The 23,009-nt window shown below is 42.0% G+C and overlaps 2 protein-coding genes and 1 long non-coding RNA gene across 7 annotated transcripts in view; 1 reads left to right on the top strand and 2 right to left on the bottom strand.

Moving 5' to 3' along the window:
- The window catches only part of LOC130275950 (poly [ADP-ribose] polymerase tankyrase-2-like), a 20,085-nt gene extending 6,000 nt beyond the window's left edge, over positions 1 to 14,085 (bottom strand). The window contains exons 1-3 of one of the 4 annotated variants that reach the window (XM_056524666.1): positions 13,937 to 14,085; positions 3,844 to 4,038; positions 2,816 to 3,009 (exon numbers count right to left, since the gene is read on the bottom strand). In XM_056524666.1, the coding sequence (XP_056380641.1) occupies positions 2,816 to 3,009; positions 3,844 to 4,012 (363 nt within the window). In that variant the 5' untranslated portion in view covers positions 4,013 to 4,038; positions 13,937 to 14,085. Of the gene's footprint in view, positions 1 to 2,815; positions 3,010 to 3,843; positions 4,039 to 9,324; positions 9,969 to 13,936 lie in introns of those variants that run through there. The other 3 variants (XM_056524668.1, XM_056524667.1, XM_056524665.1) reach the window with 3 other exon arrangements.
- On the top strand, positions 11,959 to 22,248 carry LOC130275953 (uncharacterized). Its single transcript, XR_008844967.1, has 3 exons — positions 11,959 to 12,744; positions 15,772 to 15,861; positions 22,186 to 22,248. It is a non-coding gene; the product is annotated as an uncharacterized LOC130275953 (long non-coding RNA).
- The window catches only part of PLXNB1 (plexin B1), a 190,807-nt gene continuing 187,308 nt past the window's right edge, over positions 19,511 to 23,009 (bottom strand). For both annotated transcript variants that reach the window (XM_056524644.1, XM_056524645.1), the window contains exon 38: positions 19,511 to 23,009. In XM_056524644.1, the coding sequence (XP_056380619.1) occupies positions 22,905 to 23,009 (105 nt within the window). In that variant the 3' untranslated portion in view covers positions 19,511 to 22,904.

The following is a 23,009-nucleotide window of genomic DNA, read 5'->3' as shown; positions in this document are numbered from 1 at the left end:
TGGAATGCGATACCTCAAACCCTTAGACTCAACCACAACATCCACACTTTTAAACTGTTTGCCCTAAAGACATCTCTCTTCATGCAGGCCTATAACATTCCCTAATTGGCTTCCACTACTACCACTTTGCCGATTTTCAGACCTCTGGGTCTTGGAGATATCAAAAGCTCATTCTTCGGCAGTCTCCCCCTACTGTCTATGCACTTTAGACATTCGGAGATTAGCGAGTGACTGGTTCACCCTCCTGTATGTAACCTTTCCTATTTATAAAATATGGCTGGACCATTGTATCAATAAAGCCCTTCATGCCTTCTTTCTCAACCCCATTCCTCGTAGTCTGTAAGCTCTCACGAGCAGGGCCCTCACACCTTCACGAGCAGGGCCCTCACACCTTCACGAGCAGGGCCCTCACACCTTCACGAGCAGAGCCCTCACACCTTCACGAGCAGGGCCCTCACACCTTCACGAGCAGAGCCCTCACACCTTCACGAGCAAGGCCCTCACACCTTCACGAGCAGGGTCCTCACACCTTCACGAGCAGGGCCCTCACACCTTCACGAGCAGCGTCGTCACACCTTCACGAGCAGCGTCCTCACACCTTCACGAGCAGGGCCCTCACACCTTCACGAGCAGGGCCCTCACACCTTCACGAGCAGAGCCCTCACACCTTCACGAGCAGAGCCCTCACACCTTCACGAGCAGGGCCCTCACACCTTCATGAGCAGCGTCCTCACACCTTCACGAGCAGGGCCCTCACGCCTTCACGAGCAGCGTCCTCACACCTTCACGAGCAGGGCCCTCACACCTTCACGAGCAGGGCCCTCACACCTTTTGTTTGAACAGTTAATGTGTAATATTGTTATGTCTGATACTTGTCTTTATTTCAGTATGTATGTATGCTCCGCACACTCAAATCACTGCCCAGGTGTGGAACTTCACCATTTCCACTAACAGACACTTTAGCAAAATTGTTGGGCTATAATTCACTGTAATAATGAATCCATGCACTCACGATTAGATCTATTTCTTTCGTTTTATTCTTGGTTTTCTGTAATATTCAAAGCTTTTCATATTTCATATAGTATTTCATATAGGGCTCCATGAATTGTACTATATGAAATATGTAAAGCGTTGAACATTACAGAAAACCAAGAACAAAACGAAAGAAAGAAATCTTCTAATCGTGAGTGCATGAATTCATTATTATAGTGAAATATAGCCCAAGAAATTTGCTAAAATACTTGTCTTTATTTGTACCCCAAAATTGTACAGTGCTGCAGAATCTGTTGGCGCTATATAAATAAAATTATTATTATTATTATATACACTAGTGTAGGTTCTGGAGTATGTTGATGATTTAGCCGTGGGGGCGGGGGGAGAATATAAGCAACTGGCAGTGGTCTTTTTGGCAATGGCCAAGTAATGATCCTCCTACAGTTTATTTGAGTTTAGTGGAAAAGTGAACTGGCTGATATACCATACTGATATACCATAGACAAGCATGCTTAAAGGGGTACTCCGTTGCTCATCGTTTGGAACAAACTGTTCCGAACGCTGGAGCCGGGAGCTCGTGATGTCATAGCCCCGCTCCCTCATGCCGCCACATCCCGCCCCTTCAATGCAAGTATATGGGAGGGGGCGTGACAGTCGTCACGCCCCCTCCCATAGACTTGCATTGAGGGGGTGGGGAGTGATGTCATGAGGGGGCGGGGTTATAACGTTACAAGCGCCCGGCGCCGGCTCCAGCGTACCCCTTTAAGACAAATGAAATGCAATTGCGAAGCTTCACAAAATTTGGAATAAATGGTTCCAATACACCTGGTCAAACATCATCCAATGTTCGTTAATTTTTTCATATAATGTACAGTGATTGTTGAGGATGTCCTGATATGCTGTTATCTGATTTTTATGTATCTGTTTATTTGGTGGCGGCCACCACATCAGGGGGCCTGGGTTAGATGCTATCCCGCAATTATCCTGCTGTGATTTACACCCTATGCTGGGGGACGCATTGGCATCTGTATTTAGCTGCTCCCGGTGATCTGGGCCAACATGTAATCATGTAGTGTGTATTGCCGTGAGTGACACCTTTTATGTTGGGATACATTGGCCTGAATGCATAGCATTTTTGTATAGTTGCCCCTGAGCCATATTTTTGTTCTCCCCATCTGAGATAACAGGTGCCTATTTTGCCTATTTACCTGTACCTTATAGCCTGTGAATTTCTGTTAGGGTACGTTCACACTACGGAATCTCCGCTCGCTGAATTCCACTAGCGGGGATTCCGCGGGGACTTCGGCGCTAGGGCAACCGTCACCATTGACGGCTAGAATAAACATGTTCTTTCTTTGCGCGGAACAATTTCAGCAGCGGAATTGTCCGCCGCTGAAATTCCGCAGTGTGACTGGTCTCTCGGAGACCCATTCACACTAATGTTAAGTTCACACTGCGGAGTTCCGCTCATAGAATTCCGCGAGAATTCCGTAGTGTGAACGCACCCTTAGTCTTATCTCCTGATGAAGTCAGGGTGATCCCTGGTGGAAACTCGTTGAGATTTTGATATTTGAACTATATGCTGTTGTGACATTGGAGGATTTTTCCTCTTCCAGAGTGCTTTTGATACCTGGACATCCATTAGGGTTTGCACATGAGATAGAATAGTTTCTGTTATTGGTTACGATACTGGATGTAATCTGTAGTCACCTGCGCGATCTACAACACCCTGATACTATCGTCTGTGCACATACAGGGTGGTGCACTATATTTGCTTATTTCCCTGTAGAAGTCATCCACCATAAAGAGTGCAGTAACTCACCTGTATTAGTAAAAGGGCACAGTCTGGAAACAATCCAATGGCTGCATGCAGGGGGGTACCTCCATGCTTACAACAGCTGTTCACATTGGCCCCATGTTGCAAGAGTAACTCCATTGAAATCCTTTGTCCTTTATAAGCTGCCCAGTATAAAGGGGTCTTTCCATAATAATCTTTCCTATCCACCAACTCTTTATCTAAAATATAGAACAAACATATGAACAAACAATGAAAAACAAATAATCTTTTTACTGCACAGTAAAGAAAATGTATCAAAATCAGTGTATAGGAAAACTGAAGCAGCTGCTTATAGCAACCAATCAGATCCCAGCTCTTATTTTTCAGCGGTCCGCTGAAACTGAAGACTGATTGGCTGTTCCCTTCTTGTACATTTTATAAATGAACAATTTCTTCCTATAGTAAAATATGGAATTTGTACTCTGCCTTAAGTGGAATGACAATAGAAGGTACTGCCCTTTAAAAGAGGACATCACTATAGACCAGTGTTTCCCAACCAGGGTGCCTCCAGCTGTTGCAAAACTACAACTCCCAGCATGCCCGGACAGCCAAAGGCTGTCCGGGCATGCTGGGTGTTGTAGTTTTGCAACAGCTGAAGGCATCCTGGCTTGGAAACACTGCTTTAGGGTGCGTTCCCACAGGGCGTATACGCAGTGTGTTTGACACTGCGCAAAATTTATGTCAGCAGTGGGAAATACGCTGCATATTCCTTGCTCACTGTACACACAGGGCTTTCCGGCGGAAGCCCTATGTGTGTAGTGAGTTTTGGAGGCGGGGCCGTTGCCGGCGTGTCTGTGACGCGTGGCTCCGTCTCCAAAACTCACTGCACACATAGGGCTGCCGCCGGAAAGCCCTGTGTGTATAGTGAGCAAGGAATACGCAGCGTATTTCCCCCTGCTGCCCTAAATTTTGCCCAGCGTCAAATACACTGCGTATACGCCAGGTGGGAACGCACCCATAGACTGTACTGGAATGGAGGTAGTAGGGGCATATCAGTTCCTTAAGTTTCATACCAGAGGTGGTCAGTAGTGCATGCAACTTCTCCACGTTGCCTCTGCTGGCTTCATAGTGGATGTCTGTCCATTTGTAGTTGTAGCTCGGGGCCACTTGGTAATGTCGCACCTGTGTCTTGGTGCAGGGGCTTCTGGACAAAGAGCTTATGTAGAAACCCATCTGTCTCATGGGTCAAGGTCTTCATCAAACAAAATCTAAGAATAGAAGATAATGTTAGAGGGGAATTACCTGTTAGATAGCAGGAGATTTAGACACTTAAAATAAATGTATCGACTACACAGTAAAACCTCTTGAGAGGAACACCTCTTTAAATGGGCACTGTCAGATTCAAAAACTTTTGCTATGTTGTAAAGCATGTATAACCAATAGGTTTTGCAATTGCTTTCATTAGAATATTTTCAGTATTTCATACTGAAAAAGCCAGTCAAACAACTGCCCCCCTCTCTGCCTGCTTGGACACCTACTAGTCCTGCTGTGTCCATGCATCATCACCTATGTCATGGACACACTTCCTTGATTGACAGCTGTGAACGCAGGGCTCAGAGCTGGAGGAAAAATCCTCCCACTGTCAGCTTGTGTCCCGCTACTGTCAGTGAGGACAAGCTGGGAGTTGTAGTTTTGCTAATGCTAGGGGAGATGTGAGCAGACAGCATACTGAGGGAGGGGGCGGAGACCTGCACAGTGAGGCCACGCCCCCTCCCTTTGAGAGGAATTCAGACTAGTGAGCTAAATTAAAAGTAAAATAAAAATAAAGGTGCTAGACACATAAAAAATAGATGTACATGGTCAGGATAAGGTACTGAGTGATATATTAAAAAATAAAAATTTTTGTTGGATCTGACAGGTACGCTTTAAGACCCTCCAATCTAGACAGATTATTTTCTGTGAACGAGTAAATGATTTTCTTTGCATTATAGTCCATGGAAGTTGCACCTCTAAAAGCAGACCACTTCCTTTAAGGGATACTCCCCTGGAAAACATGTTTGTTTGTTTGTTTTTTTAAATCAACTGGTGCCAGAAAGTTAGACAGATTTGTAATTACTTCTATTTAAAAATCTTAATCCTTCTAGTACTTATCAGCTTCTATTTGCTCCACAGGAAGTTCTTTTCGAATTTCCTTTCTGTCTGACCACAGTGCTCTTTGCTGACACCTCTGTTCATTTTAGGAACTGTCCAGAGTAGGAGCAAATCCCCATGGCAAACCTCTCCTGCTCTGGACAGTTCCTAAAATGGACAGAGGTGTCAGCAGAGAGCACTGTGGTCAGACAGAAAGGAAATTAAAAAATAATAGAACTTCCTGGGGAGCAAATAGAATCTGATAAGTAGTAGAAGGATTTAAGGGGTATTCCAGGATTTTTGTTTTATTTGACTATGCTACAGGGGCTGTAAAGTTAGTGTAGTTCATAATATAGTGTCTGTACCTGTGTGTGATGGTTTTCTCACAATTCTTCTGTGATTTCACCCCAATATTTATTTTTAACAGCATACAAAATTACTGTTGTCTCAGATTTTTCCCAGGTTGCAATGCGGACGAGACCTGACTCACTAGTCAGCTGATGACAGGGAGCCTGTCTGCTTCAATGGGTGGAGTGATCGCTTGGTGGGAGGAAGATCAATCTGCAACTAATGCAACAGCTGTAGGCACCCTGATTGAAAACCACAGGTCTTTGAATGGATGCAGCTCATTTATGTTTCAATGGGTGAGGTGGCTGATGTGTGGAGGAAAATTGAATTATGGGATTTGTAGGCAAAGAAGAAAACTCAAACAGGAAATACCAGTTCACAAAAAGCTAGCCACAGTATTTTGGTAATCTCACAACATAACCATTTAGCCCAAAGACAAGCGCAGATCCTTCCTAAGCATGTCCATTACTGTCTGCCAGGTACGTACTAAAATCACCTTATGGTTGAGAACCCCTTTAAGATTTTTAAAGAGAAATAAATTACAAATCTGTTTAACTTTCTGGCACCAGTTGATTAAAAAAAAAAATGTTTTTCAGGGGAGTGCCCCGTTAACCCAAGTTTTTGAGTGAATTTGTCAGTGGCAACCACTTTGCACCTATAAGCACTCTGAATAGTCTGGACGCAGATTTGTACTGCATTTTCACCTCAAATTAGTTTAGGAGATAAGAAAGGCATAGGTGAAGAGAAGGTGTAGGTGCAGCCCACATCAAGATGCATTGGATAGAGGAGTCATGCTGGCTCCGGCTCTGCTATAGAGTTGTATTGAGGGGGCGTGTCAGCCGCCGCTTTGTGCGGTGGTCAACACGCCCCCTTCCCACGGACTGCTGGGGCCCTGTACAGGAGATTGCGGGGGGCCCCCAGCAGTCGTACCCCCCGTGATCTGAAACTTATCCGCTATCCTTAGGATAGGGCATAAGTTTTTCAGCACTGGATATCTCCTTTAATAATTAAAATTAATAATCAATAACTGACAATTACCAAACTAGTAAATGAGCAGCATCACAAGGGACATAAAGTACAGTAAACTGCAATTATTGTTGCTGATCACTGTTCTTATCAGTATGGTCGCTGTACTTATGTGCACAGTTTGGTCATTATTACAGTCTGCTGGTCACAGTATAGGTTGATGGTCATAGTCATCATTGTGTCCACTGGTCATTATCACTGTGGCTCTGATCACTGGTCGATGTTTTGGTATAGCAGCAGGGGTGTAACCTGAAACTTTTGGGCCCCATCCTATCATATGCTATGTTAATACTGCTGTCTTCTTATGTGGCAGAGATGAATTTCCCCCTCAGGCACAGTTTCAGGGAAGACTACTACCTCTGCAGCTCTATAGCTACACACGTGTTTACAGGTCACTGGCCATTACTTCTATAGCCTAAAGTCACTAGAATTCTGATCACCAGTCAGTATTGCTAGGACTTCTGTGATTGGTCACTATGGCTCTGATCACTGGTCAGTACAATATTGCTATGACTTCTGTGGTTGGTTACTATAACTCTGGTCACAGTCAGTGTTGCTAGTTCTTCTGTGGTTGGTCACTATGGCTTTAGTCATGGGAAGTGTTGCTAATACTTCTGTGGTTGGTCACTATGGCTTTAGTCATGGGCAGTGTTGCTAATACTTCTGTGGTTGGTCACTATGGCTTTAGTCATGGGCAGTGTTGCTAGTTCTTCTGTTGTTGGTCACTATGGCTTTAGTCATGGGAAGTGTTGCTAATACTTCTGTGGTTGGTCACTATGGCTTTAGTCATGGGCAGTGTTGCTAGTTCTTCTGTGGTTGGTCACTATGGCTTTAGTCATGGGAAGTGTTGCTAATACTTCTGTGGTTGGTCACTATAGCTCTGATTATGGTGAGTATTGCTATGAGTTCTTTGGTTGACCATTGTGATCACCAGTTCGTATTCCCGTGGTCAGGAATAAGCTTAGACTCTTCCAGGCGAGGTGATATAAGCATTCCACAGAATGATCATATTCTCTACCATATTGGTCACAATGTTGCAGATGGCTCTCCTATGCATCCCCCTTTGTAGATCCTCAGAACAGTTCCGAAATGCAATAAGAACAGGTTGTTACTACCACCAAGGATCCCATAAAGGATCTGAAATCATAATATGACATACATTACAATAATTGATGTGGCTGTTGAGATGGTGACTGTAGGGTGTATGGCCGTGGTTCACACATCTAAGTGCCAACTATGTGGGAGGCTGTAGGGTATGTGGCCGGGGTGCACACATCTCACGCCATCTACAGCAGTGGTTCTCAACCTTTTTCACGACTGTACCCCAAAGGGTTAAAGTATGCCCCTCGCGCGTAAATTTGCGCTGAACTTACGCGCTAGGTGTACCCGCGGACAAAAATACGTCATAAAATTACTTATTTTCATAATGGCGTGTGTTTACCTTTACACTAATGCAATACTTAATCCCCTTGTGCCATTATTATCCGATATGGCAAAAGGGGATCGGAGGGAGGGGGGAATAATGGCACAAGGGGATTGGGGGGGGGGGGGGGGCGGGGGAATAATCATTACCCCCCTCCATCTTAATCCCCCTGTGCCATTATTTCCCGCTCCCTCTGATCCCCTTTTGCCATTATCCCCCCCCCCCCAATCCCCCTGGGCCAATATATACATACAATAACACCCCTGCCTCCCATACACTTAGTTTTTACTTTTTTTTTTTTTACATTACCCGGCCTGTTTGGGTATACAGCATGTCCCATTCCAGGAGTCCCGTTCGGCGGGGCTACACTGATGGGTGACGTCCTCCTGCACTGTGCAGCACCTCTGCGCAACTTCAGGGGATGTCACACGTCTGCCTGGCAGCCACGCAGCTTCTGTAAAGTAGCCGCAGCCATTCCCCATTCTGCTCTGACAAATACTGGCCAATGCATGGCCGGTATTTGTCAGCGCATTGGCGTACCCCCACACAACCCGTGGCGTACCACCGGTTGAGAACCCCTGATCTACAGTATGTGGGGGTCTGTAGGGTGTATGACGTCCATTTCTGAGTCTGTAGGGTGTATAGCCAGGGGTGCCCACATCTCATTGCCATCTATATGGGGGTCTATAGGGTGTATATAGTCAAGGTGCACATATTTCAGAGCCATCTATTTGGGGTATGTGGGGTGTATAGTCGGGTGCACACATCTCAGTGCCATCTATGTGAGGGCTGTATGGTGTATGGCCGGCGTGCACACATCTCAGTGCCACCTATGTGATGGTCTATCTAGATACACACATGTGGTGGCCCAGTACAGAAGTTGTTACCCCGTACCCTTGTTGCCCTGTCAGGCAGCCTCCCTGCAGTGTCCCCTTGGCCCCCCTGCATCTGTTCTACTGTAATTGTATATTATCCCCTATGTTATGTATATAAGAATGTTGTATCTTAAGAAAGGTTAACATGTGATTACCAGTTGTCATGTGAGTTGTCATGTGATTGTTACCACGGAGGTATCAGTGACCAAGTGACTTAAGGGTGATCAATGGGACCCCTCCAGGGTCTCCCCCATAAAAGTCTCTTCTCTTTCTTAGTTCCTGAGTCTTTGCTGAGGTGCAGTCGAGCCTAAGAGTCTGGAGTCATAGGAGCCTCAAGTCAAGTCTGGAGCCCCAAGCTACAAGTCTACTAGTAATCTACAGTCACAGCTTAGTCTGTCTCCAGCCAAGTCAGTCACTGTCATCTATTGTCAAGTCAACGTGGCCTGCACTAAATTGTCCAAAACCACTGCAAGTCCCAGCAAGCCCTTAAGGTCTCTGAAGTCACTGGTCACCTCCATGGGCCCGGCTACACTGTATAGACTGTACCATCTGTCACTCAGTAAAGCTACTGTTGTCTATAACTTGGTGTCGGAGTCATTATTGCCCCCGTGCCTAGCCCAGGATCCAGAAGTATACCTTCGGGTGGTATTGAGGATAAACAACGCCCTGGCGTCACGAATACAAGGGGTTAATGCCATCTGCCCCTAGGGTCATTCCATCTGGCCTCCATCACACCCCCCACACACACACACCTCTGTAGAATTGATGAGTGTCTCACCATCCTTGTGTTAGCTCAGTAGGGGGCGTTGTCCTCTCCTCTCTGTCATCAGAACAAGCTGTGATAGATCAGGTATTGTTCTGTAAAGAATCAGCTCCAAATTGCCTATTGTCTGTGTGGAGGAAGCCTGGCTGTGTGGGTGGCACAGCTCTGTGATCAGTCCTCCGCCCCTTGGGCACACACTGGGGGGCATGGTGGGGGTCCTCCTGCCCTCATAGTTGTTGATGTGTCAGAATGGGCAGGCTAGGAGGCTTCACAGGGCAGAGGCTTGTCCTGGCATCATATTGGTGGAGGTGCCAGGCTCTGCAGGGTGAGGCGGCTTCAGCAGGAGGGCCCTCCTGGTATCATAGCTGTGGATGTCTATAGAGGCAGATGGGTCACAGGGCAGGGCTGGCGGGTATGATGCGGTGCCCCTGCTATCACCCGTTACAAGGGTCCTCCTGGCATCCTGGCTGCTGTGCCCCTATGTGAAGGGTAGGAGGCTGCTGTCCCTGCTAGTACCGCTGCTGCTTCTCCTAGCCCTGAATAGATGCAGATCACCCGCGGGCGGCTCCGGGGACCACACCCGATATTCCCTTCCCCGTTGTGCTGAGGGCGCAGTCCGCGGCCGCTCTCCAAGGTGCTGAAAACAGAACCACGGCGCGCATGCGCAGGAGTCAGTGCCAGGACAGCAAATGCTTGGGTGAGTTGCAGCATTGGCAGGCGGTGTGTGCTACAGGATGGTCAACGCCCCTGCTGCCAGCACTACAGTGTATACAGCATGACCCTATAGGGGTGTAACGTATCATATACATACTGGATGACGTGCATAATGTGTGGGTATAACAGGGATAATGTATGTGTATAATATAGAATATGGGTATAACAGGGATAATGTATATATGTGTATAATATAGAGGGAATATGGGTATAACATGGATAATATATATATGTGTATAATATAGAATATGGGTATAACAGGGATAATGTATATATGTGTATAATATAGAGGGAATATGGGTATAACATGGATAATATATATATGTGTATAATATAGAATATGGGTATAACAGGGATAATGTATATATGTGTATAATATAGAATATGGGTATAACAGGGATAATGTATATATGTGTATAATATAGAGGGAATATGGGTATAACAGGGATAATGTATATATGTGTATAATATAGAATATGGGTATAACAGGGATAATGTATATATGTGTATAATATAGAATATGGGTATAACAGGGATAATGTATATATATGTATAATATAGAAGGAATATGGGTATAACAGGGATAATGTATATATGTGTATAATATAGAATATGGGTATAACAGGGATAATGTATATATGTGTATAATATAGAATAGGGGTATAACAGGGATAATGTATATATGTGTATAATATAGAATATGGGTATAACAGGGATAATGTATATATGTGTATAATATAGAATATGGGTATAACAGGGATAATGTATATATATGTATAATATAGAAGGAATATGGGTATAACAGGGATAATGTATATATGTGTATAATATAGAATATGGGTATAACAGGGATAATGTATATATGTGTATAATATAGAAGGAATATGGATATAACATGGATAATGTATATATGTGTATAATATAGAATATGGGTATAACATGGATAATGTATATATGTGTATAATATAGAATATGGGTATAACAGGGATAATGTATGTGTATAATATAGAATATGGGTATAACAGGGATAATGTATATATGTGTATAATATAGAATATGGGTATAACAGGGATAATGTATATATGTGTATAATATAGAATATGGGTATAACAGGGATAATGTATATATATGTATAATATAGAAGGAATATGGGTATAACAGGGATAATGTATATATGTGTATAATATAGAATATGGGTATAACAGGGATAATGTATATATGTGTATAATATAGAAGGAATATGGATATAACATGGATAATGTATATATGTGTATAATATAGAATATGGGTATAACATGGATAATGTATATATGTGTATAATATAGAATATGGGTATAACAGGGATAATGTATATATGTGTATAATATAGAAGGAATATGGGTATAACATGGATAATGTATATATGTGTATAATATAGAAAGAATATGGGTATAACATGGATAATGTATATATGTGTATAATATAGAAGGAATATGGGTATAACATGGATAAAGGATATATGTGTATAATATAGAAGGAATATGGGTATAACATGGATAATGTATATATGTGTATAATATAGAAAGAATATGGGTATAACAGGGATAAAGGATATATGTGTATAATATAGAAGGAATATGGGTATAACAGGGATAATGTATATATGTGTATAATATAGAAGGAATATGGGTATAACATGGATAAAGGATATATGTGTATAATATAGAAGGAATATGGGTATAACATGGATAAAGGATATATGTGTATAATATAGAAGGAATATGGGTATAACATGGATAAAGGATATATGTGTATAATATAGAAGGAATATGGGTATAACATGGATAATGTATATATGTGTATAATATAGAGGGAATAAGGGTATAACATGGATAATGTATATATGTGTATAATATAGAAGGAATATGGGTATAACATGGATAATGTATATATGTGTATAATATAGAAGGAATATGGGTATAACATGGATAATGTATATATGTGTATAATATAGAAAGAATATGGGTATAACAGGGATAAAGGATATATGTGTATAATATAGAGGGAATATGGGTATAACATGGATAAAATATGAGTATTTTATAGATAGAATATAGGTATAACATGGGTAAAGTATATGTGTATAATATAGATGGATTATGGGTATAACATGGGCATGATGTGTGGCTATAACATGAATAAAGTATATATGTGTATAATATAGATAGAAAATGGGTATATCATAGGTATAATGTGTGTGTGTATAATATATGTAACTTGGGTATAGAATTTGTGCATAATATAAGTATGATGGGGGAGATTTATCAAAACCAGTGGGAAGGCAAAGTTGCCCATAGCAACCAATCAGATCACTTCTTTCATTTTTCCCAGGCCTTGTTAAGAATGAAAGCAATCAGATTGGTTGCTATGGGTAACTGGGCAACTTTTCCTGTCCACTGGTTTTGATAAATGTCCCCTGATATCTTTATATGTGTATAGCAGTGTTTTCCAAACAGTGTGTCTCCAGCTGTTGCAAGACTACAACTCCAAGCATGCCCAGACAGCCGAAGTAGCTTGTGCAAGTAGCTCGAAGAAGTGCCAGGTCGGCACAAAACTGTGCAGTCCTACCCGCACCCCCTGCCTCCCGTCCAGCCCTCCCTTGCCCTGATGTGTACGTCGCACCTCTTGGAATAAACAGAAGTTCATTTGCAGAACGGTGAGTTGCCGAGTCTTTCTTCTTTATACATTGCATTATATGTATAGTGTATGTGTATAATATGAATATAGTATAACATTAGTATATGTATATATCATGTGATAGAATATTATATGATATAAATACTGTATGCATATTACATGTGTCTATAACATGACTAATATACTATTGGGGAGATTTATCAAATCCTGTGTAGAGGAAGAGTGGTGCAGTTGCTCATAACAATCTATTAGAGTGCTTCTTTAATAAAAATAAAACATAAAGGGGGAGATTTATCAAAACCTGTGCAGAGGAAAACTTGCCCAGTTGCCCATAGCAACCAATCAGTTTGCTGCTTTCATTTTTATGAAGGCCTGTGAAAAATGAAAGAAGCGATCTGATTGGTTGCTAGGGGCAACTGGGCAAGTTTTCCTCTGCACAGGTTTTGATAAATCTCCCCCAAAGTCTTTTGAAAAATGAAAGAAGCAATCTGGTTGCTATAGGCAATTGCACCATTCTTCCTCTACACAAGTTTTGGTAACTCTCCCCTATTATATGCATATAATATGGCTATTATATATGTGCATAACAGGGGCATGGGGGGGGGTATTTATGAAGCCTTTTACCCATTTTTTCCTGTATAAATTTGGCGCAAAATTTTGGCGCAGTGAGTTTTTGCGCCTTTTCTTTGCGCCTTTTTAGTTTACACACATTCCTTTGGTTGGCTGTAGTATGTGTGTTTTCAGTCGGGTTTTTGCAGTGGTCAGGAATTTATAAAAATGGGACTTTTTAAAAAGGCGCAAAATTTGGCACAAACCGTTTAAAAAGGCGCAAATCACCTCCATAAAAAAATTGTCATAGAAAACACACATTACAAAAATTTGTTGAAATTACTTAACGTATTTTTCCGAAAATAAGACCAGGTCTTGTATTAATTTTAGTCACAAAAAACACACTAGGGCTTATTTTCAGGGTAGGGCTTATTTATTTACGGTATGTACATTGAACAAAATACATTGACCCCCTACGTCTCCCCCCCGCCGGTTCATCAGCCCAGCGCTGCACCCCACATCGGGGTACTAATCGTACCGTATGTCACCCACGAGCGCTGCTTCTCCCCCCCCCTGCCCCGCCAAATAATTATCAGCCACTGCACTGTACTTTGTATTCCTGTGCCCGGGCTGCAAATATTAAAAAACAAACTTTAACTTACCTTCGTCCTCCGTTCCCCCGTTGCTAAGGAACCGGCCTCATGGTCCCTCCGCTGTTCTTGCTGCTTCCTGGGAATGGGAACGTCACAGAGCCTTCAGCCTATCACCGGCCGTAGTGATGTCCCGCCTCGGCCAATGATAGGCTGAGCCCACTGTCATGTAAGAAGCCGGCCGGCTCCTTACATGACAATGCGGCCGGTGATAGGCTGAAGGCTCTGAGATGTCCCAACACCAGGAAGCAGCAAGAGCAGCGGAGAACAGTGAGGCCGGTTCCTTAGCAACGGGGGGAACGGAGGACGAAGGTAAGTTAAAGTTTGTTTTTCAATATTTGCAGCCCGGGCATTGCCTAGGTCTTATTTTCATTGCAGCCCACCCCGATAATCCAGCTAGGGCTTATTTTCGGGGTAGGGTGTATTTTCGGGGAAACACGGTAATATAAGCAGATCACCTTGTTATTTGAAATATATATATATATATATATATATTTTAATTTCATATAAAAAATAACTAAAAAATAAAGCTTTTTACACGTCATTTCTGAAATTGCACCAAATGTATAGCCTGACTTGCATCTTTTTGTAAATTTGGTGCAGTGAGTTAAAAAGTCACCCATGAAAAAAAGGAGTAAAAAAAAAACACATACCACAGCTATTATTCGTAAATACCCCCCATGATGTCTATATGTATAGTATGGATACAGTATACGGGGGTGTATTTACAAATAATAGCTGTGGTATGTGTTTTTTTACTCCTTTTTTTCATGGGTGACTTTTTAACTCACTGCACCAAATTTACAAAAAGACGCAAGTCAGGCTATACATTTGTATATGTGTGAATTTACCCACCTTACAGGTGAGTGTTACAGGAAGCTCTTTCAAAGGTGATTCCTTGTGTGTTAACCTTATTTGTACCAAATATCGAGACTTTTAAACCTGTCCATCCTAACCATAGTGAAAAATGTTTCCAAATAAAAAAAAGTAATTTTAAGTAATTTTTTTTAGTTATATATTTTTTAAAGGAAATATATATGTATATGTGTATATATATATATATATATATATATATATATATATATATATACACATATATCTTTCAATAACAAGATGGTCTGCTTATATTAATGAGTAATTTCAACAAATTTTTGTAATGTGTGTTTTCTATGCCACTTTTTTTTATTTTTATTTTTTTAAACGGAGGTGATAAATTCCTGACCACTGCAAAAACCCTACTGAAAACACACATTCTGCCCCCAAGGACAGGAATGTGCATAAATGAAAAGGCGCAAAAAGCGAACTGCGCCAAATTTTTGCACCAAATTAACCCCAGAAAACAAGGGTAAAATACCCCCCTACATGTGAATATGTGCATAACATGGCTTTATTATTTGTGTATAACAGGCATATGTGCATAATATAGATTTATTATATATGTATAACATTTGTTTGGTATATGAGCATATCATGTTGCAAAAAGTATATACACTCACTCAGGGCTCAAGTCCTGCAGGAATGCATGGGAACAGAGTTCCTGCACTTTTCCTCAGTAGGAACACTGGGGTAGATCTATCAAAACCTGTCCAGAGGAAACGTTGCTGAGTAGCCCATATCAACCAATTAGATAGTGTCTTTCCTTTTAAACAAGGCCTCTGCAAAATAAAAGAACCAATTTGATTGGTTGCTATGGGCATCTCAGCAACTTTTCTTCTGCACAGGTTTTCATAAATCTCCCCCCTTGAGTGGAAATCTTGGGCGAGTTCCCACACATTTTTTCCCCCCAAGACTTGACCCCCTGCACTCACTGGCCACTTTATTACACCTGTTCAATTCCTTGTTAACAGGAATAGCTAATAAGCCAATCACATAGCAGCAACTCAATAAATCTAGGCATGAAGACAAGGTCAAGACAACTTCCTGAAGCATCAGAATGGGTAAGAAAGGGGATTTAAGTGACAATAAATGTGGCATGGACGTTGGTACCTGATAGGCCGGTCTGAGTATTTTCAGAAACTGCTGATCTACTGGAATTTTTATGCACACCCTTCTCTAGGGTTTACATAGAATGGTCTAAAAAATAGAAACTATCCAGTGAGTGGCAGAGGAGAATGGGTAGACTGGTTTGAGATGACAGGCAACAGCAACTCAAATGATCACTCGTTACAACCAAGGTATGCAGAATACCATCTCTGAACGCACAGCACCTTCAACCTTGAAGCAGATGGGCTACAACAGCTGTAAATCGCATCCGGTGCTACTCCTGTTAGCCAAGAGCAGGAAACTGAGGCTGCAATTCATACAGACTCACCAAAATTGGACAATGAATGGCTGGAAGAATGTTGCCTGGTCTGATGAATCTTGATTCCAGCTGTGACATTCAGATGGCAGGGTAAGAATATGGCGTAAACAAAATGAAAGCATGGATCCATCCTGCCTTAAAACAGTAGTTCAGCCTGGTAGTGGCGGTGTAATTGTTTGCAGGACATTTTCTTAGGCCCCTTGGTATCGAATTCGTCAGCCTACTTGAGTATTGTTGCTGACCATGTCCATCCCTTTATGACCACAGAGGACGCATCTTCTAACGGCTACTTCCAAAAGGATAATCCAACATGTCACAAAGCTCACATCCTCTCAAACTGGTTTCTTAAAACATGACATATACATGGTAATAGTAGCTTCTTAGTGTACGTTTTCCTTCATGCTTCATATAGAAAGTATTGTTATAAATGCATCCTTCCATTGGGTGAAATGTAACCTTGGAAGGTGTAGGTATACCCAAGTTTGTTTTATTTTACTATAAGAAAAAAAGCGTTATTAGGAATTTAGAGAACTCCAAAGAGCTGTGTGAGTGTATCCAGAGTAAGAATGAAGTTCCCTAGTTAGTATACTAACAATTGAAAGCTCACAGACAAGGTTAGATCCCTAGATTTAGGGATCATGACCTAATATTACCACAACATTCTGTAACTTTAAAAAAAATGTATCAAGAGTCTAATAACCTGAAGTGACAGCATATTAGATCACTTCTTTCATTTTTGAAAAGGCCAACTCAGCACTTTTCCTCTGCACAGATTTTGATAAATCTCCCCCATTGTGGCCCAGATTTATCAAAGAATGTCTACGGTAGAGCTATTTTCCTACATTTATTTGGGTGGTGGGTTTGACTAGTGTGCATCTTATTTATCGTGAAGGTGCCGCAGGATGATGAATTTTGCTCTGCTGTGGTGGGAAACCTCTACCACATACACTTTTTATAGACGCTTGTGAGGGAGGGAAGTAGACACTTTCCCAGGTCCTGAATTTGGCAGGTTAGGTGTTTTTTACTTAATTTCACAGAGCTGCCGGGACATTTTTACTTGCATTTAGACGCTACAATCAAATTTGATTGCGGTGTCTAAGGGGTTAAAGCCGGGCATCATCGTGATCAGTGATGTCTGGCATTAGAGATGGGTCCTGGTGGCCACCAGTACCACCCAGCTTTGACCTGCGCTCAGCTCCTGAGCGCGTGTTAGGGTGGGTTCACACCACATTTTTCAAGTACGTTTCCCGTATAGGTTTTGATTATTGAAAACATATGGAACCGTATTGAAAACCATATACATAGACAAATAATTGAAAACCGCATGCACCCGGTTTGCTTGCAATACGGTTTTCTCCCGTACTCAAAACCTTAGTTGACCACGGTTTTGTCTCCGGTTTAAAAACCGTACTGCAACCGCATACGTTTTTTTAAAACATTGACATCAATGGGAAATGCACATGTATACGGTTCCATATGGGAAACCGTATACAGTTCTTACTTTGCACATGTGCATTTGCATCCTAAAGTCCCCACCCAACACCCCTCCCATTAAAAATGGACAACATTTTCAAAAACGTATGTTTAAAAAAACAAAAACAAAAAAACGGACGGAACTGTATGCACTTTTAAAAACGCATACGGTTTACTTCTTCCCATTATGTTCCATCCGTTTTTTTGCCATATGGTTTTCTTTAGAAAAACGGAATGGAACACAGTATGGGAAAAACATGATGTGAACCCAGCCTTATAGAAGGGGAGTGCTGTCGTCCACAAGAGGTTAAAGGTTGAATTGCGGAAGGTAGAAATGATTCTCACGCCTACTGGTAGGTGGTGTAGTTTGCACCTAAAAAAGTACCTTTGGGCACAAAATAGCGACTTTTGACAAAAGTCGCAAATGATAAATACGTGACCACTGCATGGTCAAAAACAAAAAGTTCTACGGGTAGGCAAAAAGGGTGAAACTGTCTATATCAAAAGATGCATAAAAGTCACTAAATATGCTGCTTGTGTCTGAACTGCGCCAAAACATAGACAAAAAAAATGCTCTAAAATCAATGATAAATCTCCCCCAATGTGTCTATCAGTCCAGGTGATTAGATCCACAGTTGGGCCTGGACTCACTACTGTTATAGGGATCCAAAAATGGGTCCATATTATGCTCATCTAAAACAATCTCAACTAGATATAGGTTACAAATAAGAAGGGGACAGATAGAACCAAATAAACAAATGGTTAAAGGATCAGACTAAATACATGATCTAGGGATATAGGCTTAGCTATAGGATATACAGAGGTGGTCATTGCACTTAGACCAGTGGTCTCAAACTGTTTGCTTCTCTGGTATAAGGGTCTAAGGCAGTGGTCTCAAACTGTGGTCCTCCAAATGTTGCAAAACTCCAACTCCCAGCATGCCCGGACAGGCAACGGCCGTCCGGGCATGCTGGGAGTTGAAGTTTTGCAACATCTGGAGGACCACAGTTTGAGACCACTGCCTAGACCCTTATACCAGAGGGGTCCAAATGGACCTTTGTCATATAACAAGTCACCAGTGTTATAAAGGGCGCATGGTACATTGCAAACAAATTCTGTCACAGACGTTATGCCAGTGTGTGGTCATAGAGACATCTGCAAACACAAAATAGTGGAATTCTTTTTAATCATGGATATTTGCATGGATATTTTATAGAGTAACTTAATTTTATATTCTATATTCTTATAATAAATAAAAACTAAAGGGGGAGATTTATCAAAAACTGCCCAGAGGAAAATTTGCTGTGTTGCCATAACAACCAATCAGATTGCTTCTTTTATTTTTCAGAGGCCTTTTCAAAAGTGAAAGAAGCGATCTGATTGGTTGCTATGGGCAACTCAGCTACTTTTCCTCTGGACAGGTTTTGATAAATCGCCCCCTAAGGCTAGGTTCACACTGTGGAATTTCTGGCCAGAGATCGAGCCGGCGGCACTAGGACCGCGCAGACTACATTGCCGTCGCCATAGATGGCAATGCATTTCTGAGCAGATCTCCCAAAAGATCCTCACAGAAATGCATTGCAGTCTATGGGGGCATCAATCCAGTCTGCTCGGTCCTAGTGCCGCTGGCTCGATCTCCGACAGAAATTCTGCAGTGTGAACCCAGCCTTACTGTTGCAAAAACATACAAACCCTGCAGTTCTCCATCTTGGTGGCAACTGCAACTCCCTGTCAATTGGGTTGCCTGCTTTCCTTCTGAACCTTACACTGCATTCCCTTCAAGACAACACAGTATAATGACGGACCAGCGCTTGGAACATATTGACTTTTATTGAGCAGTTTGTGTAAGGACTACTTTGTTCTCATTAGATGTACTTTGTGTCGGGTTTTGTTTTACATTCACAAACAGTTTATCACTTCACAGATTCATAAGCTTTCCGACCATCGTCTAACAGGTTATTAGGATCTCGTAAGATTCACTTTCAAGTTTTATTTCTTTACATTATGTTAACCACAAATTCTAATAATTTTATGAAAAGGCAGCACAAGTGAAAGCTGGGAGCCGTATGCGGGAATGCATCATCATAAAAACTAGTACGAAAAATAAAATCCAAAATAAACATAAAAACTAGATGTGAGTATCCCAGGGCAACGTGCCGCCTTAAAAATAAATTACAATCCTCCTTTAGTACTTAAATATCTTCTTTCATAGCTACGGTATATACACATCCAGTTCGGAGCAGCAAATTGCCAAAAGACATGGAATCTAATAGAGCGGTTCTGTGTCTCACACTGAAACTAATAAATAAGCATCTACTTTGAGATTTAGTGCAGTAATGTACCGTCTACAGCCCAAGCACAGCCAACCAGATTTCACTAAAAGTGCACCAGTCAGTAATAAAAAATTATGACAAGTCACAGAGACATTTCTAAAGTTTTGATTGGTTGGGGTCTCAGTGCTGAGACCCCTGCCTAACATTACAATGAGCCGGGAGAAGCATGTGGTAGCATGCTTCACTCCCTGGCTCTTAATGAGACAGGGAGCGAAGCATGCTACCGTTTGCTTCTCTTTGCTTGTTCTAATGATCGGTAAAACGCCTCAGCAATGAGACCCCAACCGATTAAAACTTTTTTGTCTTTGTGACCTGAAAAGTTTTTATCCATGACAGGTACACTTTAAAAGGTATGTCCAAGTTTACAACCAATTTGTTTTGTTCCTCTAATTCATCTGCACTGAAAAATGAAGCAACTTTTTGGATGTTCAGCTCCTGCTCACGTGTCTCCATGGTTACAGACTGCAAACTAATGGTGTAGTCTGAAGCTGCAGTCATGTGTTACGCCACTCTCTCTGCTTTCACTTTTCCGCTAAGATAGGTTATGCTCACACTACAGAATTTCTGTGAACGGAATTGCACTTAGGAATTCCCCAGCATGAACCTAAATCTTAGTGTGACAGCGGCGGAAATTAATCCACGGAAAGAATAACAAGATCATCCTTTTGGTAGAAGCCGCAGAGTGCCATCCGGCAGAATCCACAAGTGACTTCCTTGCCACTGCAAAAACTAATTCAATACAGCCATAGTTATCTTGTATGCTTACAGTCCGTTGGTGCTCTGGTCACCTGAACCGCTCCAATCTTCACCTGTAGCCCTGCCGGACCACTGAGCCCGAGCCACCTCTCAGCAGTGATGTAGAGCCATGTGACAGTCCTGGAACACAGTGAATGTGTGAGATCTGGCATCAGCCACATCACTGCTGAGGGGTGTCTCAGGCACGGTAGTCCGGCGGGGCAACAGGAGGAGACAGGAGTGACCAGCGTGCACCAACGGACTGTAAGCATACAGGATAACTATGGCTATATCAATATATTTCTAGCAGTGGCAGCACTCATGAAGCAGAAAGGTCGTAAGAGAAACTTTTCCTTGCTAATTCCCCAGTGTAGAGAAGGAGATGGAGTAGACTGTAGGAGCAGATTATTCAGGGTTTGTTTGAAGTCTGTAACCATGGAGACACATAGGTCTGTATAGGAGCTGTATACACAAAACAATAGCAGATTATAAAGCAAGACTATTGGGGAGATTTATCAAATTGTGTGAGAGAAAAAGTGGAGTGATTTTTCCCACAGTAACCAATCACAGCTCAGCTTTCACTTTACCAGAGCTCATTAGCTGAGCTGTGATTGGTTGCTGGGGGACAATCTCTCCACTTTTTCTCTCATACAGTTTGATAAATCTGAGCCTATATGCAGAGTTGCTTCATTTTTTATTTTATATGTATTGGCGCAAAAAAGAGATTTGGGAACAAACTCTTAAGAAGAACTACCAATAAAGTCAAAGTTTTTTCGCTACACATTAATAAAAACTATGTAGTAATAGATTGCAGTAATACACCCAATACTTCCTATTCAGGAAAGCTCCTAGGACAACACTTCCTGTCCCATTTCCTGGACAAGGGCATACATACTACACCATGCAGCCACTATGGGGATATTGGAGAGACAGGGCCCAGCCCTGGTGATCCTATCCCCGACTGCCACTGGGCAGGACTCCCCTATGTAGTGGAAATGTATTGTTAGCTAAGAAGGGAAAGAGAATTTGCCCTAGTCATAAAAAATGTGTGTAGGAGGAGGGAAGAAGAACACCAGGCCCTTCTGTCCCACATGGTAACATTCAGCATCATAAGAAATGGCCCGTTTTGATCTTGGTTTTAGGGTTCCCTCTTTTCTGTTTACATCAATGGCTTTGTCGAATGTATTGTTATGTAGCTTCAAATCACATGACAAGACTGAACTACCAGAACATGGGCAAGACGTGTTGTCTCAGGTACCCTGTAGGTTTTAAGGTTTTTTATATGATACTTTTGGTCATTCTTTTTGATAATCTGATCTAAACAGTTTATGGGGGGGGGGGGGGGGGGGGGGGGCAGATGAAATTTGGGTTGGCTGCTGGGGCTCAAAAGGAAGACTTTTATTTACTTTTTTTTTCAGAAAAGATGAACGATTCTCAAAAGGCGAATAAAAATATGGTGACTACAAAGTAATAAAATAATACTTCTCTGATAGAATTAGCTTTACAATTGTTAAAAAATAAAATAATATTCTAGGTGGATATAAAGGGCAGGAATGAAGGAGAAGTTAGAACTGGAGACCCCCCTAAGTTACTTATGTCCATGTAGGAGAAGGTCATGTGTCAGGTGATAGAATGTGTCCATATAGAGTTCCATTGTTCCGTCATTGTGCACAGTCAATCGGACTGCGACTGGAACAGTCAACTCAAGTCTACAGCGTAAAGTTCACCAATCCATTCTCAGAAGGCTAGTGAAGAAAACATTCTTTAAACCAGAAATCCAGAGTCTGCCTTGTTTCATCCTTTTGTCTCCTTCCATTAATGATGGACTTGGCACATGGGAAGATAAAATCTCCTGCTCCTTTGTAACATGCAGGATGACAGGATGACCCCATTGAGCGGGTCAAAATCTTCTATATTAAAGTTCTGAGTGTAAAAAAAATTTCATAGAAAAAATATTCTTTTTCACCATTAGTTGCCATCTGCGTCACTCGTTGGTTGGGAATGTGACAACCAGCCGCGAGGCTGCCTGCGTCTCGGAGGCAGGACACAAAAGCGACCGCGATTTTATAAAAATCTCTCGGCTCTTGGTTGAGAACCTGTTTTACTCAGTATAAGGAAGACCGTCCCTGTGTCTTGGTCACAAGTCGGTGACTTTATTCTCCACAGCAGCTGCAATCTGCTGAAGTCTGTAGCCGAGCTGCATCTTTTGGGCTGTCGAGTCTTCTTCCAGTGCTGTAATAAT

Source organism: Hyla sarda, chromosome 6 (assembly GCF_029499605.1).
Source record: "Hyla sarda isolate aHylSar1 chromosome 6, aHylSar1.hap1, whole genome shotgun sequence".
Lineage (NCBI taxonomy): Eukaryota > Metazoa > Chordata > Amphibia > Anura > Hylidae > Hyla > Hyla sarda.
Note: the sequence above shows the minus strand (reverse complement) of the source record. Positions and strands in the feature narration are given on the sequence as shown.